This window comes from Schistocerca nitens, chromosome 7 (assembly GCF_023898315.1).
Source record: "Schistocerca nitens isolate TAMUIC-IGC-003100 chromosome 7, iqSchNite1.1, whole genome shotgun sequence".
NCBI lineage: Eukaryota > Metazoa > Arthropoda > Insecta > Orthoptera > Acrididae > Schistocerca > Schistocerca nitens.
In genome coordinates, this window is record NC_064620.1 from 319,328,621 (window position 1) to 319,343,746 (window position 15,126).

A 15,126-nucleotide genomic window follows, 5' to 3' on the forward strand; every position below is an offset into this window, starting at 1 on the left:
CCGACAAACTACTAGGCGAAACTTTCAACATCTGTGAAAGATAGGTCATTTAATGTAATTTCAAGTAATGAAATTAATGTTATGCAAAAAACGAAGTAAAGCACTAACTATGATGACGTTTGCAAGAACGAAGGGATGATAAATACTTAAATTGACACTTAGTTATCCATTTCATCCTGTAATATTCACGACTAAATACCCGGTTTTACGAAATGAGCTTTGTTATAGACGCGTATGTAACAGTACAATCTTTTTTCGTATCAACCTTCAGTGACGAAAATCGTAAACATGAAGTTCCAAAGATATTTTGTCATGACATTTGTGTTTTTTCCAGCGCAGTTAATGCTGGTAAGAACTGTATTTAAAGCCGTCCTAAGACGGAATTGGCTTCTGCAAAAGATGATTTTTTTTGACAAAAATACATACGTTCCACAGGGAGTCGGTAACGGTTAATCCGTTTGGAAATATTATATATAGGGGAAACATGGTGGGAATGGTCACGGGCTTGTTTGACAGACGACAGAGCGGAACAGAAATGTTCAAAAATTGTTACTGATAGAACTCGAAGCAACACGCCATACGAGAACGTGCCTGGAAAACTCCAGAGCACTTCTTTCAGCGTGGAGACCACGATCGATCTCCAGCACCCTACTGGCCTGTCCATAGAGATCGTGCAGATAAAATTATGATAACAACAGCTTGCGCAAAGGTGCAGAAGGATTAACTCTTCACATTTTCCATCCGCGATTGGGAGAGGGACAGACTTCAATGTATTAGTTCAATAAAATGTGACGTCTGCCACACCGAATACAGTGATTCGTTCCACACTATCCTCCTTGAAACCTGCCAACTTAAAGGGTCTGAGGACCCACATGACTGTTCTTAAGGCCCTGCTGACCAGTAGCACACATTGTGAAGATTAATTTCCCTATGGCTTGTGAACGATGCTTCATTTGTGAACCACATCTGGCATAGAAACGCCGCTTCACTTTGCATTTTTCGTATACAGCAGTCGGTGAACAGCAACCGAATTTGAATGTCATTACCATGAAGTTGTTAATGAAATGAGAAAAACACGAAATGCATTGGAATAGTAGAATTCGCACAAAACTCTTTTGGCTAATTTCACTAGCACATTCAACCTGCCTCACAGTGATATGCGGACTCAGTGTTATAACTGCTAAAACATTACTTGCATTTCACCTATCAGTTGCTCTTCTTTTTCGATGACTATATTATTCTTCACATTCGCAGTTTCTTGATTTTTTTATGTTTATTAGATTTTCAAATACAGAGCACGATGGCTTGGCACGATCAAAATACCTTTCAGAAGACAACCACACCGTTGCTGTAACAGTGTGGCGTCGTTCGCCATAAACGAGAACCATATCCACCATTTCGAATACTGTTGACACTGTGAAAAGTCTAAATAGTCTCGTGAGCAAGTTGTGTGATGGGCTACAGGAAAAGGAAGGTAAAAGGAAGACCCGTTCCTGAGTTACGGATTTGCTTCTGGTAATGTAGGATAGACGTTTGTGGGACCTCTTCTCCTGACGGTGGGACAATGACTTGCTGCAATATTATCTTGTTGCTATGTGATGAGTTACTTACACATGTTGCCGTAGTCGTGTTTGAAGGCTCTTTCAGGTGCAACACACAGCACCGTAGTGCACATGTTTTGAGCCCAGTGAAGATACAGAGGTAAACGGGAGTAAGAAATCAAATTAAATGATATTATTCCGTAATATATACTCGAGTAAAGTCGCCTGTGCATTTTACGGTCGGAAAGAAAATAGACACGATACTGGGTACAGTACTAGTACTATCGATATATCGAATTAGTTCTCGATAGTTCGGATGCAATGTCTTGAAAATGCAGTCGACACGTATCGTGGTGCAGAATGCAGATGCATCCACAGCTGACTTCAGCTCTACTGCGCCAGAAATGTGTTGTTACTGTTGTGATTTTGAGGCGAAGGTGGAATGAGATATTGTTGCATGTATTGGTGGTTTACAGCTGTGTTCTTATCAGTACTATTGACTCGGCCATTGCTGCTTGTAACATGAAATAAAATTCTGTAAATTTTACGTGTTTATTTGAAATTAATTTATATTTCCACTTTGTATGAATATTTTTCAACATTAAACTGAAGAAGTGCCAATAAAAAAATAGAAGGAACTCGCCGCAAAAATGCCCTATTCGGGTGGGAGCTATCTCGGCTAAACTGTCGAAGGCACTGCGTGTCACGTGATACTGTGTCTTATTCACCGCCAGTCTGAACACTTCCCTGTGTGTCACAGTATTCTGCATTAGAAGTGGAGTGGAAGACGTTAAAACTAAAAAGCTAAGAGGCACAGGGCGTAGTGTTCGTACACCAAGCTCAACAGATTCGGTTCCATGGGTTTGTCTGACTACAATATGCAACCAATTATTTGGCTGAAGCGCAATTTTTTCGGCGAAATTAACAGCGTTTGCACCTGAATTAAACTGTTACCTGGCGCACTATGTCAAATTTTATCAGTGCGGAACACTTCTTAGATCACGTATAGCACTATAGTAAAACACTGTGAATTAGTTTAAAATCCATGGCCATAACAGAAACAAGTTCATTAAAGTTAGACCACACCTTTCTTTTTTATCTAAAGCACATGCATTCGATTACACTTATTTGGTATAAGTCACCCGATACCTCCTTTGTAGTGGCACTATTGTGCCGTACTCCATTATTAAAATTTCGATTAACATTATCCTAGATTCATACACATACCCCTCACACGACAGCGAAGTGCATGGCACAGGGTACATAGCACAGTACCACATGATAGAGTATCTTTCTCTTCCAATTTCGTATGAAGCGGGGGAAGTATGAACGCTTACATACCTCTATGCTAGTTTTTGCGGTCTCGATTCACGATTTATTCCGTATGAGAACGAACTACATACTCGAATTTCTTACTGTGCTGCCGGTTATCGAAACGTCTACGGGATAGTTGACACCTGTCTTCAAACCCCATAAATGTCAGGCTTTTCAGTATTTAGGCGACACACACCAGTGGACCAAACAGAACTCGTTGCCCTTCATGCGGCGTAACCCCCCCCCCCCCCCCCCCCCACCACCCAAGGCACAAAGTTCCACGTCCATTCAGTAAGAACAATAGTTTTTACGGCTTTCACTGTAATCAGTGTGATACATATTCGCCTTAAGTTAAATTGTTCCATTGATCATTCGTACGATAAATCTTAATGATGTGGAACGAGTCATTTTATCTTAAAGAAGAGTTACCCCAGAACATTATTCCATATGAGATTATTGAATGAAAATACGCAAACTGTGTTAACTCACTGATTTGTCTCTGCCCATGGTTTGAATGATTCTGAGTGCAAATGTGACTGAACTAGGTTTTTCTAGGAGTTCTAAAATGTGCTTTTTCCAGTTTAAATTCTCACCAGTATGGACACCTAAGAGTTTTGAAGTTTCCATCATATTTATTATTTCCTCACCATGTGTTACACATATAATTGGCGTAGTAACCATAGATGATCACAACTGAATAGGCTGTGTCTTTTTAAAATTGAGGTTGAGGTCATTCACAGAAAACCAGCTGATGGTACTTCTAAGAACATTGATTTACCATTTCTACTCTTTTTGTATGTGTGCTTGGGTTAATTACAATACTGATGTCCTGGCAACAGCATATTTCAGCCTTTCTTGAAAAATGGGCACCTTGATTTTGTGATGTGTTAAGGTACATATTTCAGATAAGACAGGGTGTACTATACGGGAACAAGCCTTTACTACTCTGTTGGAAATGCCAACAAAAGCATATGAGCTTGTACTTTTGAGAGAATATATAATTTTCTTAATTTCCGGAAAAGAACTTGGTGATACATGCATATGGTTGGCTTTTATGAGAGTTTGTTTTTCAACACACTACTGTGATATTTCCCTTGAACTTATTATCCCCATACTTTCTACTATATGTAAGAAATGATTATTTAATATATGTGCTACCTGTGATGAATCATTCATAGCTCGTCCACACAGGATAAAAATTATTTCATCATACCTTTTAGTAAAACTCGAAGGATGTACCGATTAGATCATTGCTTCTATCCAATAGCAGAACATTTAGAATTATAATTATGTTGTTGTACCAAGAAGTGACAAAAGAGTCAGTTAAAATCAGAATTTTGAGAACATAAGAAATACAAGAGACTTGAAGCAGGACTGTACAAAATCTGCTACTGCGAGATCTTTTGTAGATAAAGCCATTATTATGGTCAAATTTTTTTTACTTTTAGTAGCAATAAGTAAACACACACACAGGGATGTTTCCCAGTATTCAACCAATTATCCTGACATTTCAAAAATTGATGATATAATGTCCTAGGAGAAAAATTCTGCAATCACTGGTTTTAAAACAGATAAAAAACTGAAGTCTGCCACTTGCATTACATAGGATTGAGCTTATGTGATCATTGCACCTTCACAATTTGTTATGTCCAGGTGTTTGTATAAGTTGACAGATTCTACTTCTACATCTGTAACAATATGCTGCAAATCACTGTGAAGTGCATGGTAGAGTGTACCAGTTATTAGGGTTTTTTACCATTCCATTCATGTATGGAACACGTAAAAAGTAATTGTTTAAATGTCTCTATGTTGCCGTAATTAACCCAATTTTACCGTTACGATCCTTATGGGAGTAATATGTAGGGGGTTGTAGTATATTCCTAGCATCATCATTTAAAGATGGTTCATGAAACGTTATTAGCTGACTTTCTCAGGATAGTTTTCGTGTATTTTCATCTCCGTGACACTCTCCCACTGGAGAAATAAAGCTGCGACCATTTGTGCTGCCCTTCTCTGCATACATTCAATATCCCCTGCCAGTCCTATTTGGTATGGGTGCCACACACTTGAACAATATTGCAGGATGGGTCGCATTAGTGATTTGTAAGCAGTCTCCTTTGTAGACTGTGTGCATTTCCATAGTATATTACTAATAAACCAAAATGTACTACCTGCTTGCCCTTGACTGAACCTATATGATCATTTCATTTCATGTTCCTACTAAGTGTTACAGATTCCAACTGTGATTCAGTAATATTACGTTCCTCTCTCTCTCTCTCTCTCTCTCTCTCTCTCTCTCTCTCTCCCTCCCTCCCTCCCTCCCTCCCCTCTCCCTCTCTCTTTCTTCTTCTTCTTTTTTTACATGTACAGTGAGTCTATACTGTGGTGGAGCTCTCCCATTATGGACTATCCTACTGGGTACATATCTATCCAGTGCAAGGTCAACTGTTCCAGTTGTGGCTCACTGATATTGTTATCATAGGATACATATTTGCATTAAGTAAAATGCACAATCAAAGAAAGTTGCCTGTCTTTGCAGTTTGCTCAAAATCTGACATGATATTTGTGTATCTTTTGTTGGACAGTACATGATTATAGAAAACCACCTTGTCCGATCATAGATAGCATGCTGTGTTCTCCCTACCAGGAATTCCACCATTCAGTCACAAATGTTGTGTGATATCCCATAGGACTGTACTTTTGTTAATAACTGATGGTATGACATTGAATTGAAACCTTTTTGGAAATAAAGAAATACTGCACCCATATGGTTATACTGATCCATGGCTTTCAGAGTGTCATACATGTAATGTACGAGTTGGGTTTAGCATGACAGATGCTTTTGGAGTACATGGTGTCTTTCTGTTCATCATCATTATGGTTGAGCTCAGAATATATTCTAATAGTCTACAACAGGCAGATGTCAAGGATAATGAACAGCAATTTTGTAGCTCTAGTTGGTGTGACCTGAGTCTTCTTCAACCTCTGGACACAGTTTTGTGTTCAAGAGATGTGTGGCATATGAAAGTTACAAAAATGTCAGTTACAAATTCTGTGTGGAATGTGATAGGGATTCCAAAGAACCCTGCAGCCTTGTTCACTTTTGTTGATTTAAACTATTTCAAAACATCACTGATGTTACTATCTATATTGCTCATCTCTTCGGAGGTGCAAGAGTTAAACTCCGACAGAATTCCCGGATCTTCTGTCTAAAGATACATTAGGAAATGGAGTTCAGCATTTCTGCTTTTGATTTGCTACCTCCAGTTTCAGTTTTTCTATCATCCATGAGTGACTGGACACCAACTTTGATGCCACTGATCGCTTTCACCTACAACCAGAATTTCTTTCTACATTCTGTGAGATGTCTTACAATAAGATTCTTCTACAGTAGTTTTTAACGACTTCAATCATTGCTTTTTTGATAGCCAGATGCATTTCATTTTTCATCTCTCAGTCTAAAGCCCTCATGTTTTGTTGTAATCATGAATTGTTTTAATAGGTTTATATCTGTCCAGTTCTTTGTCAGTTATTCTTTTCAAGTCTGCATTTACTAGCCTGGAGCTAAGTTTTTGAGTTATTCCTTCAGATAGGCTTGTGACACTAGTGTGTTTTATCCAATTTGATGTACATGTATAGCTTTCTGCTTGTTTCTTGTCCACTATACTTTGGTGATCATTGTTGCTATTACGGTCTCTTGGTCATTAATAACAGTTGCAGTGTGGACATGTCAGAGATGCCAAGTCTGTTGTCATTAAATGTGATACATTTCCATCATGAACGTGCTTCCCAGTGATCTGTTCTGTTCTTGAGTTTTCAGCAAAGGCATTTAATATAGTTTTTAAAGTTGTGTTGTCTAGCCCACCACTTATGAAACTGTATATATCTCAAATGATTGTTGGATGATTAAAGTCTCCTCCAGTGAAGACGATATAGTTGGGAAACATACATATTAGCAAGCTGAGCGTTTCTTTAATGTTTTTGATTACATCTGGTGGAGTCTGGTGGTTAGTAGGAGGACCCAATTATAAGTTTTTGCCCACATGTCCTTCAGAATTACAACACAAAGAAGTATTCATTTGCTACAAGAAAATGTAAATCAGTATGAGTGATGAATATAATCAGTTACAGAGCAAACACATAATGCCGACTGAACTGTTATTGATTTTAAAAACACCACAGGTCTAGCACCAATATGGTGCTTGTCCAAGCACTTGCATGTTGAAGTACTAGCAGTTTTAAGGGGAATTCATATAATTCTGTGTTATTAACAAGACATGTTGTGTACAGGGAGAGTCCAGATTGTTGTTATAAATTGTATGGTTTTTTGCAGAAATGCAAAAGTGGAGTTTGGAATGAGAACCTCTACCTGGAAATCTATTGTTTTGCCACTACGGCAGAAGTACAGTCTGGTTCATTAGCATTCTTGATTTTATGTGCTCCAAGGCCTTAAGTGTTGTGATTCCAAATTGGATTACAATGGTAGTGCAGTTGTTAAAATGGCAAGAAGATCTACAAAATGTTTTCTGATGTCACAGCCATCAGTCTTCTTATACTTACAGTATCGGTGCAGTATGTTGTGGCACCATGCGTTATCTGAAATATACCTGACACTTGTCAATTGTGGTACTGCATTGTCATCCTGAAAATGCATTTTGCAAGGAATGTTTATGATTGTAGTTTGGAATAATATCAGGAGTGCATCGTGCAGAAAAAAAAGGTGCATGCCACTTGTTAGTGGAAAGTGCAATGTGTAGTCCACTCAGAGATCCGTCACACTTGTTAATGTTGATCTGCTCATTTACACAGCCAAAACAATAGCTATTTTGTCAGCTGACAGAATAAGGTCAATTTAACTTCATCAGAGAAGTGAATTCTGGATGGAAACTGAATCTTCGATACATAGCATCTAAAAACTGTGAAAGAAAACAGAGACACAGGACACAATCAACAAAAGTTTCTTATTGTAAAGGCATGTTACACCAGAAACTAGCAAGGACTTTGATTTATTTGACAAAGTGAAAAATCTTACAGAATACTCCTGGAGCAATGCGAGCCGTTTTAAGCAAGCTCTCCAATCAAAATCCAGTTCACACAGTATCAATGTTACAACATCAACAATTGAGGTTCGACTTGTAAATGCTGTAACCAAAATAATATGCCATTTGACACACAATACACTGACCGTTTTACAATTGTCTCAGACAGGTCCTGGGCTGGCTTTTGTGCAGGATTCGTAGAGGGCACTTCTGATGACAAGCATCATCTGGTGGCCATAAGCAGTAATGTTGTGCCAGCTACTTAGTTTCCATAATTACATCGGGTACCGCAGCTGCATCCTCTTTGTGCCCCCCTCCCCCAAACCCAGCAGTGACTGCTGTGGGAGAAAAATAGGTGGTGCGTCACCTGGAAGGGCCGCGACTAGGAGTGGTGGCACATCAATGTCCGTGGGCACATCTGTGGAAGGCCAAGGCAGGACTTGTCTTGATGGGACCAGGATGATGGAGATGAAGTTTATTTCAATGGTGCCACAAAAGTTCATGGACAGAGGCCTTGATACACGCCATGGACCAATGGCGGGTGCTAGACATCTGCAGATCCAGTTTAGGTTGTGTTAGAACTCTCAACTTGTCACTGGGGACACCCACCAGGAAGCTGGAGGCCTCAATGACAACATGCACCGGCAGCAGCTGCAACGTGTCTGAGGGGCTGCTGTGAGGGCAGCTATGCTGGACTGCGGCCTTCTGTCAGGGTGGCCCTGTAAGCTAATGGTAAACCACAGAGAGCAGTAGTGCAGTGTTGGACATCATTTCCTTAAGACTGGTAGACAAAAAATTAACTTTTGTCTGTTTGAGTCCATTGGTCGAGAGAATGAACCCCAGATAAGTTAAGCTCCATTTCATGAAAGAACGCTTTTACATGTTGCATAGTAGTCCTTTTGCTGCTAGCCTCTGAAACAAGACTTCACAGTTGCAGAGATGGTCCTCTGAAGTTGCACCTATAATCAAGATATTACCAAGATATGCAGCACAGTTTGGAATACCTTGTAGTAATTGATCCATAAAATGCTGAAATATTGCAGGGACTGAAAAGATTTGAAAGTAACTGATTATAATGGTAGAGGCAATATGGCACATTGGGTACTAGGTATATTTGTGATGCTGCACACAAAGTAATTTGAAAATGTGCCTCTGTGAGGTCAATTTTAGTAAATAAGGTGCCATGGCCTAATTTTGCAAAAAGTCTATCCAAGGTAGTATGAGATAAGTTTCCACTTCTGCTTGTGAATTATTACTTTAGAATTACCATAAAGTCTCAAGGTGGTGTGAGTTTGCATGTTATTAGCAGTGGAGGGGGCCATTGAATAGGCGTTAACATATTTTCGTGAGTGAATGTGTACAGTTCTGTTTTGAGGGCATCCTTTAGACCCAGGGACACTGGACAAACTATGAAGAAGCATGGGTCAGCTGTCACCTTAATAGTGATGCGAGCATTGAAATCAATTGCCTTTCCTACACCATGTTAGAATATTTGAGTATATCTGTCATAGAAAGGCTTTAGGGCACTGCAAAGCCCTTAGAATTCTCTGGCCTGTACTGTTTCATGAACCATAAATTGCGGAATGCTCTGTGTGTGTGGTGAAGGAAGCAATGTTAACATCTAGGCTCCAGCACTGTCACTGATGTGGCTTGTTGCCGCTGATGTAGTTGTTTTGGGGTTTGGGGTCATCCAGACAATGGAACAGATCTGATGGAGCTGGTGTGACATCCTGCACTACCGGTCTGAGAAAGCTGACCGCTGCCAGAGAAAGCTGACCACCGCCACGTCTTCTTCCATTATGAACAACATCTAGGCTGCATGAGCAGTTTTGCAGGCTTTAGCTGTTCACATTATTTCAATCAGAGAAAGTTCTGATGCCTATGATACACGACTTCTCACTTCTGAGTCCTGGATAAGACTCACTATGACTTGTCTGATTAGAAAATAAGGCTAGTTCTGCTTGCACAAATATTTGAAATTGCAAATTCTACGTAATCCATTCAAGTCAGTAGCCTACTCCGTGTAAGATTGGTTGGGACGTTTTTTTCACTGCCAGAATTCTAACCTGGCCATAATAACTTGTTTCCTCACTGATAAATTTTCTTGTAATGAAGAAAATATTCTTGGCAACTGAAGTTCCACCAAGTTTTTTAATGGTTCAGGTTTTTGTAGTAGCTGATATAGTTCAGGATTTCTTGACAAGAATATGGCCTCTTGTCTTTTGGTGTAGGAAATTTAGCAAGCTGTCATCAGCAGTTAGTTCCCATTCTACACTTTGTTAAATGATGAGGAAGACGAAACATGGATTGCATGGAAAACATATCTGTTACATTTGGTAAGACTTGCACTGGCTGTATATGAAAGTGTCCAAGCTTCTGCCACTGTTGCAAGTGGCCTTCCTCAACTGAGTCAGCTCAGCACAGAGTCCTGAGGAAGGCCACTTGCAATAGTGGCTGAAATGTCAGACAATTTTATATACTGACAATGCGGTTAACAGCTCAGAAGAATTTTATTGACTGTGCAGTTTATGTTAGCAATAGTTGTAGTTCCTCTGTGGTTGAGAAAAATACACTCTCACCTAATTACAAAAAAAAAGTCCTGTTTGCACTCATCTCATGTCTTCTCTCTTGTAAAGGTGAGTTGCACAAGAAACTAGTGCAGACTGACTACAATTTATCTGACAACATGGAGATTTGTACAGAATGCTCTCTGAACACTGTGAGCTATTTTAAGTCATCATTACAATCAAACTACAGTTCTTACAGTATCCGAGTTCTGACAACAACTATCAGAGTTTGACTTTTATCACTATAATCCAAACCAATATGCCAACAGGTGTGCACTTATTGATCGCATTGCGACTGACTCATGCAGGACACAGGCTAGCTTATACCCAGCATTTGTAGAGAGCAGGATTTGTAGAGAGCAGGCTTTGCAGAGAGCACTTCTTGTAACAAGTGCTATCTAGGTACAATATGTTGAATGTAGGTTGAAAGTTTTCGGAAGGGGGTAGCAGGGAATTGAGGAAGCAAGCCCAGCCCCACATGGGCAGCCACATGGTGAGGAGCTGTGTGGGGATAACAAGCCCTTCCTGGCCACTGCAGAACTAGCTAAATGCTGTTCGTAAACAAAACTGAAATTGTCATATGCATTAACAACTTTAATAAAGATACTAACTGCTGCAATTACATGAACTTATCACAAGGAAGGGAAACAGTACTAAATACAGTGAAGTGTAACGAAGTAACACAACAGATAACAATGGCTACCTCACACAGTAATGTCAGCTAGCTAATGTAGGCCACAGGCAAAAACAAATACCTGTCAGTTCACTGATACAGGACTGGGGAGTGGTATGCCAATTGGAAGTTAAAACACTATAGTAGCGCCATGACTGTTGAGAGTAATGTTGCGTTAGCTACTTCATGTCCATAGTTAAATCAGGTGGTGCCAGTACGGTTTTCCTGTACTTTATGGTGATAGATGCTACGCAGTAATCTAGTACACCACGATTAACATGCAGAATTGCAGGTACATTGTACTCATGTCTGGGCCACTTGCAGTTCATGAGGTACCAGCTTTTAAATACTGAGTGTGTAGTGCCTTGTAGCAGAACCTTGCTCAGCCCTACTATCTGTTCGGCACAGTAACATTTTGTTCTGTCCTGGTTGATAAGCTCTGGAAAAATGGGCTGTTATGCAGACGTGCAATGTGGAAAACACTTAGTTGCCTTTGTACTCATCTTTCAGTATTGGTTGATGATTTAAATGACAACATTTTAGTCATTAATGGTACTCTGTTTAAACTTCAGTATTGCTGGTTCAGCCTTAAGGCCATTATTGACTGATCTGACACTGACGTTCAGCATTATACATTCGACTCATATTGTCATGCAGATTATTTAATATTTATAATTGTGATAACTTCAGTAGATTTTACTGACATCCTAAAGCAATAAACAAGCAGCTGCCTTTGGCATCCTTTCTATCATCTCAGTATGCAGGCTGGAGAAAAATTGTGTCACGAAATTTTAACCCTGCATAACTGATGCCAGTAGGAATCAAAATTACTAGTGTTGTGTAGGTTGACAATGTACAATTTTCAAACTATGGGAACTTGGTGCCACATGCTCCGATTGGCTGCAGGATTGCCCTGTTGCTGGATGCTCTGGACAACACATGACCGCGAGTGCTTTGCCTGCCAGAGATTGCGATGCATCCAAGGTGGCCTGCATGCTTGGTGGTAGCGTGCCAGCCTTCCACTCTGGAGGCGAATCCGCCTGGGTTCTGACACATCCATTTTAGTTTCACGATAAGACATACTGGGAACAAACCCATCAATAGCTGTTAGTTCACATACAGAAAGTCTTTTACAAATTGTGTTGGCCCTGAAAAGAGCCTTTTTTGTAGCTAGGACATTGTTTACTTAAAGAAGGTGCTTGAACTGGCGACGCTGTGACATGAGGGTAACGTTGAACGGTGTTTTGCCAAACTCAAAGATTCCTGGCATTGCCCTGATGTGAATGGTGGCATGTTGAATGCAATCCATTAATTCCTCTTCATTTCTAGGTGGTTCGTGTCCATGTAGGTGAACTAGAACTTTGAAGAACCCCACTGGAAAAAGTCCGGTGGTGTGAGGTCTGGTGATCATGGGGGCCATGTCCTATGAGTACCTCTGCCAATTACCCAGCCATCAAAGAGTTCATTAAATATCCGTGTACAGCACGACTGTTACGTGCGGGTGCCCCATCATGCTGCAACCACATGCATAGCTGTATGTCCAGGGGAACAACTTTCAGCAGGCCGAGTAGTTTCTTGCAAAAAGTGAAGGTAATTTGCCCTGTTAAGTTGAGGAGGTATGCGGACCAGCCCAATCAGATGGTCACCAACAATGCCTGCTCAGATGTTGAGCGCATCATTCCTGGTGTCCATGGACGGATGTGACATGAGGGTTTCCCCTTACCCAGTAATGAACATTTCGAGTGATGTAAAGGCCATCCCAGTGGAAGGTGCACTGATCGGTAAACAACACAATGGCGGGGAAGTCAGTATCTCAAGCAACACATTGCAGAAAACACCGGCATAACCCTAGCTTGTGCTCGTAGTTCTCCACAGGATTTTTTGTTTCACCAAGTCACTGGTGAATTGCTGTAAACATTTGCAGATATGGGTGGCATCTTGCTGGGTACCATTCCCCATACAACTGTTGATCTTCACGTGCATTACTGTTGGCTAGTCTATAAACAAAAACCATATCTTGTTGTTCTTCAAGCGAATACTGTGCTGCCATGAAATTGCAGGTATGTGTGTGTGCTCCAACGTCAAGCTTATGTGTGGTTTACGAATCATGGAAGAAGGCTGTATACATGGAAGAACCCTTGAGATACTAAAAGGTATCAGATAGATTACGTAATGGTAAGACAGAGATTTAGGAACCAGGTTTTAAATTGTAAGACATTTCCAGGGGCAGATGTGGACTCTGACCACAATCTATTGGTTATGACCTGTAGATTAAAACTGAAGAAACTGCAAAAAGGTGGGAATTTAAGGAGATGGGACCTGGATAAACTGAAAGAGCCAAAGGTTATACAGAGTTTCAGGAGAGCATAAGGGAACAATTGACAGCAGTGGGGGAAAGAAGTACAGTACAAGAAGAATGGGTAGCTCTGAGGGATGAAGTAGTGAAGGCAGCAGAGGATCAAGTAGGTAAAAAGATGAGGGCTAGTAGAAATCCTTGGGTAACAGAAGAAATATTGAATTTAATTGATGAAAGGAGAAAATATAAAAATGCAGTAAATGAAGCAGGCAAAAAGGAATACAAACGTCTCAAAAATGAGATCGACAGGAAGTGCAAAATGGCTAAGCAGGGATGGCTAGAGGACAAATGTAAGGATGTAGAGGCTTATCTCACTAGGGGTAAGATACATACTGCCTACAGGAAAATTAAAGAGACCTTTGGAGATAAGAGAACCACTTGTATGAACATCAAGAGCTCAGATGGAAACCCAGTTCTAAGCAAAGAAGGGAAAGCAGAAAGGTGGAAGGAGTATATAGAGGGTCTATACAAGGGTGATGTACTTGAGGACAATATTATGGAAATGGAAGAGGATGTAGATGAAGATGAAATGGGAGATACGATACTGCATGAAGAGTTTGACAGAGCACTGAAAGACCTGTGTTGAATCAAGGCCCCCTGAGTAGACAACATTCCATTGGAACTACTGACGGCCTTGGGAGAGCCAGTCCTGACAAAACTCTACCATCTGGTGAGCAAGATGTATGAAACAGGCGAAATACCCTCAGACTTCAAGAAGAATATAATAATTCCAATCCCAAAGAAAGCAGGTGTTGACAGATGTGAAAATTACCTAACAATCAGTTTAATAAGCCACAGCTGCAAAATACTAACACGAATTCTTTACAGACGAATGGAAAAACTAGTAGAAGCCGACCTCAGGGGAGATCAGTTTGGATTCCGTAGAAATATTGGAACACGTGAGGCAATACTGACCTTACAACTCACCTTAGCAGAAAGATTAAGGAAAGGCAAACCTACATTTCTAGCATTTGTAGACTTAGAGAAAGCTTTTGACAATGTTGACTGGAATACTCTCAAATTCTAGAGGTGGCAGGGGTAAAATACAGGGAGCAAAAGGCTATTTACAATTTGTACAGAAACCAGATGGCAGTTATAAGAGCTGAGGGACATGAAAGGGCAGCAGTGGTTGGGAAGGGAGTAAGACAGGGTTGTAGCCTCTCCCCGATGTTATTCAATCTGTATATTGAGCAAGCAGTAAAGAAAACAAAAGAAAAATTCGGAGTAGGTATTAAAATCCATGGAGAAGAAATGAAAACTTTGAGGTTTACCGATGACACTGTAATTCTGTCAGAGACAGCAAAGGACTTGGAAGAGCAGTTGAATGGAATGGACAGTATCTTGAAAGGAGGATATAAGATGAACATCAACAAAAGCAAAACAAGGATAATGTAATGCAGTCTAATTAAGTCGGGTGATGGTGAGGGAATTAGATTAGGAAATGAGACTCTTAAAGTAGTAAAGGAGTTTTTCTATTTGGGGAGCAAAATAACTGACGATCGTCGAAGTAGAGAGGATATAAAATGTAGATTGGCAATGGCAAGGAAAGCGTTTCTGAAGAAGAAAACTTTCTTAACATCGAGTATAGATTTAAGTGTCAGGAAGGCGTTCCTGAAAGTATTTGTATGGAGTGTAG

The 15,126-nt window shown here is 40.2% G+C and overlaps 1 protein-coding gene across 2 annotated transcripts in view; it reads left to right on the forward strand.

The window, feature by feature from the left end:
• LOC126194665 (beta-galactosidase-1-like protein 2) overlaps positions 1-15,126 on the forward strand; it is a 135,854-nt gene that overhangs the window by 60,853 nt on the left and 59,875 nt on the right. The window contains exon 1 of one of the 2 annotated variants that reach the window (XM_049932866.1): positions 2,250-2,402. The exons of the other annotated variant lie outside the window; for it this stretch is intronic. Within the exon in view, the coding sequence (XP_049788823.1) occupies positions 2,399-2,402 (4 nt within the window). The 5' untranslated portion in view covers positions 2,250-2,398. Of the gene's footprint in view, positions 1-2,249; positions 2,403-15,126 lie in introns of those variants that run through there. 2 annotated transcript variants of the gene reach the window in all.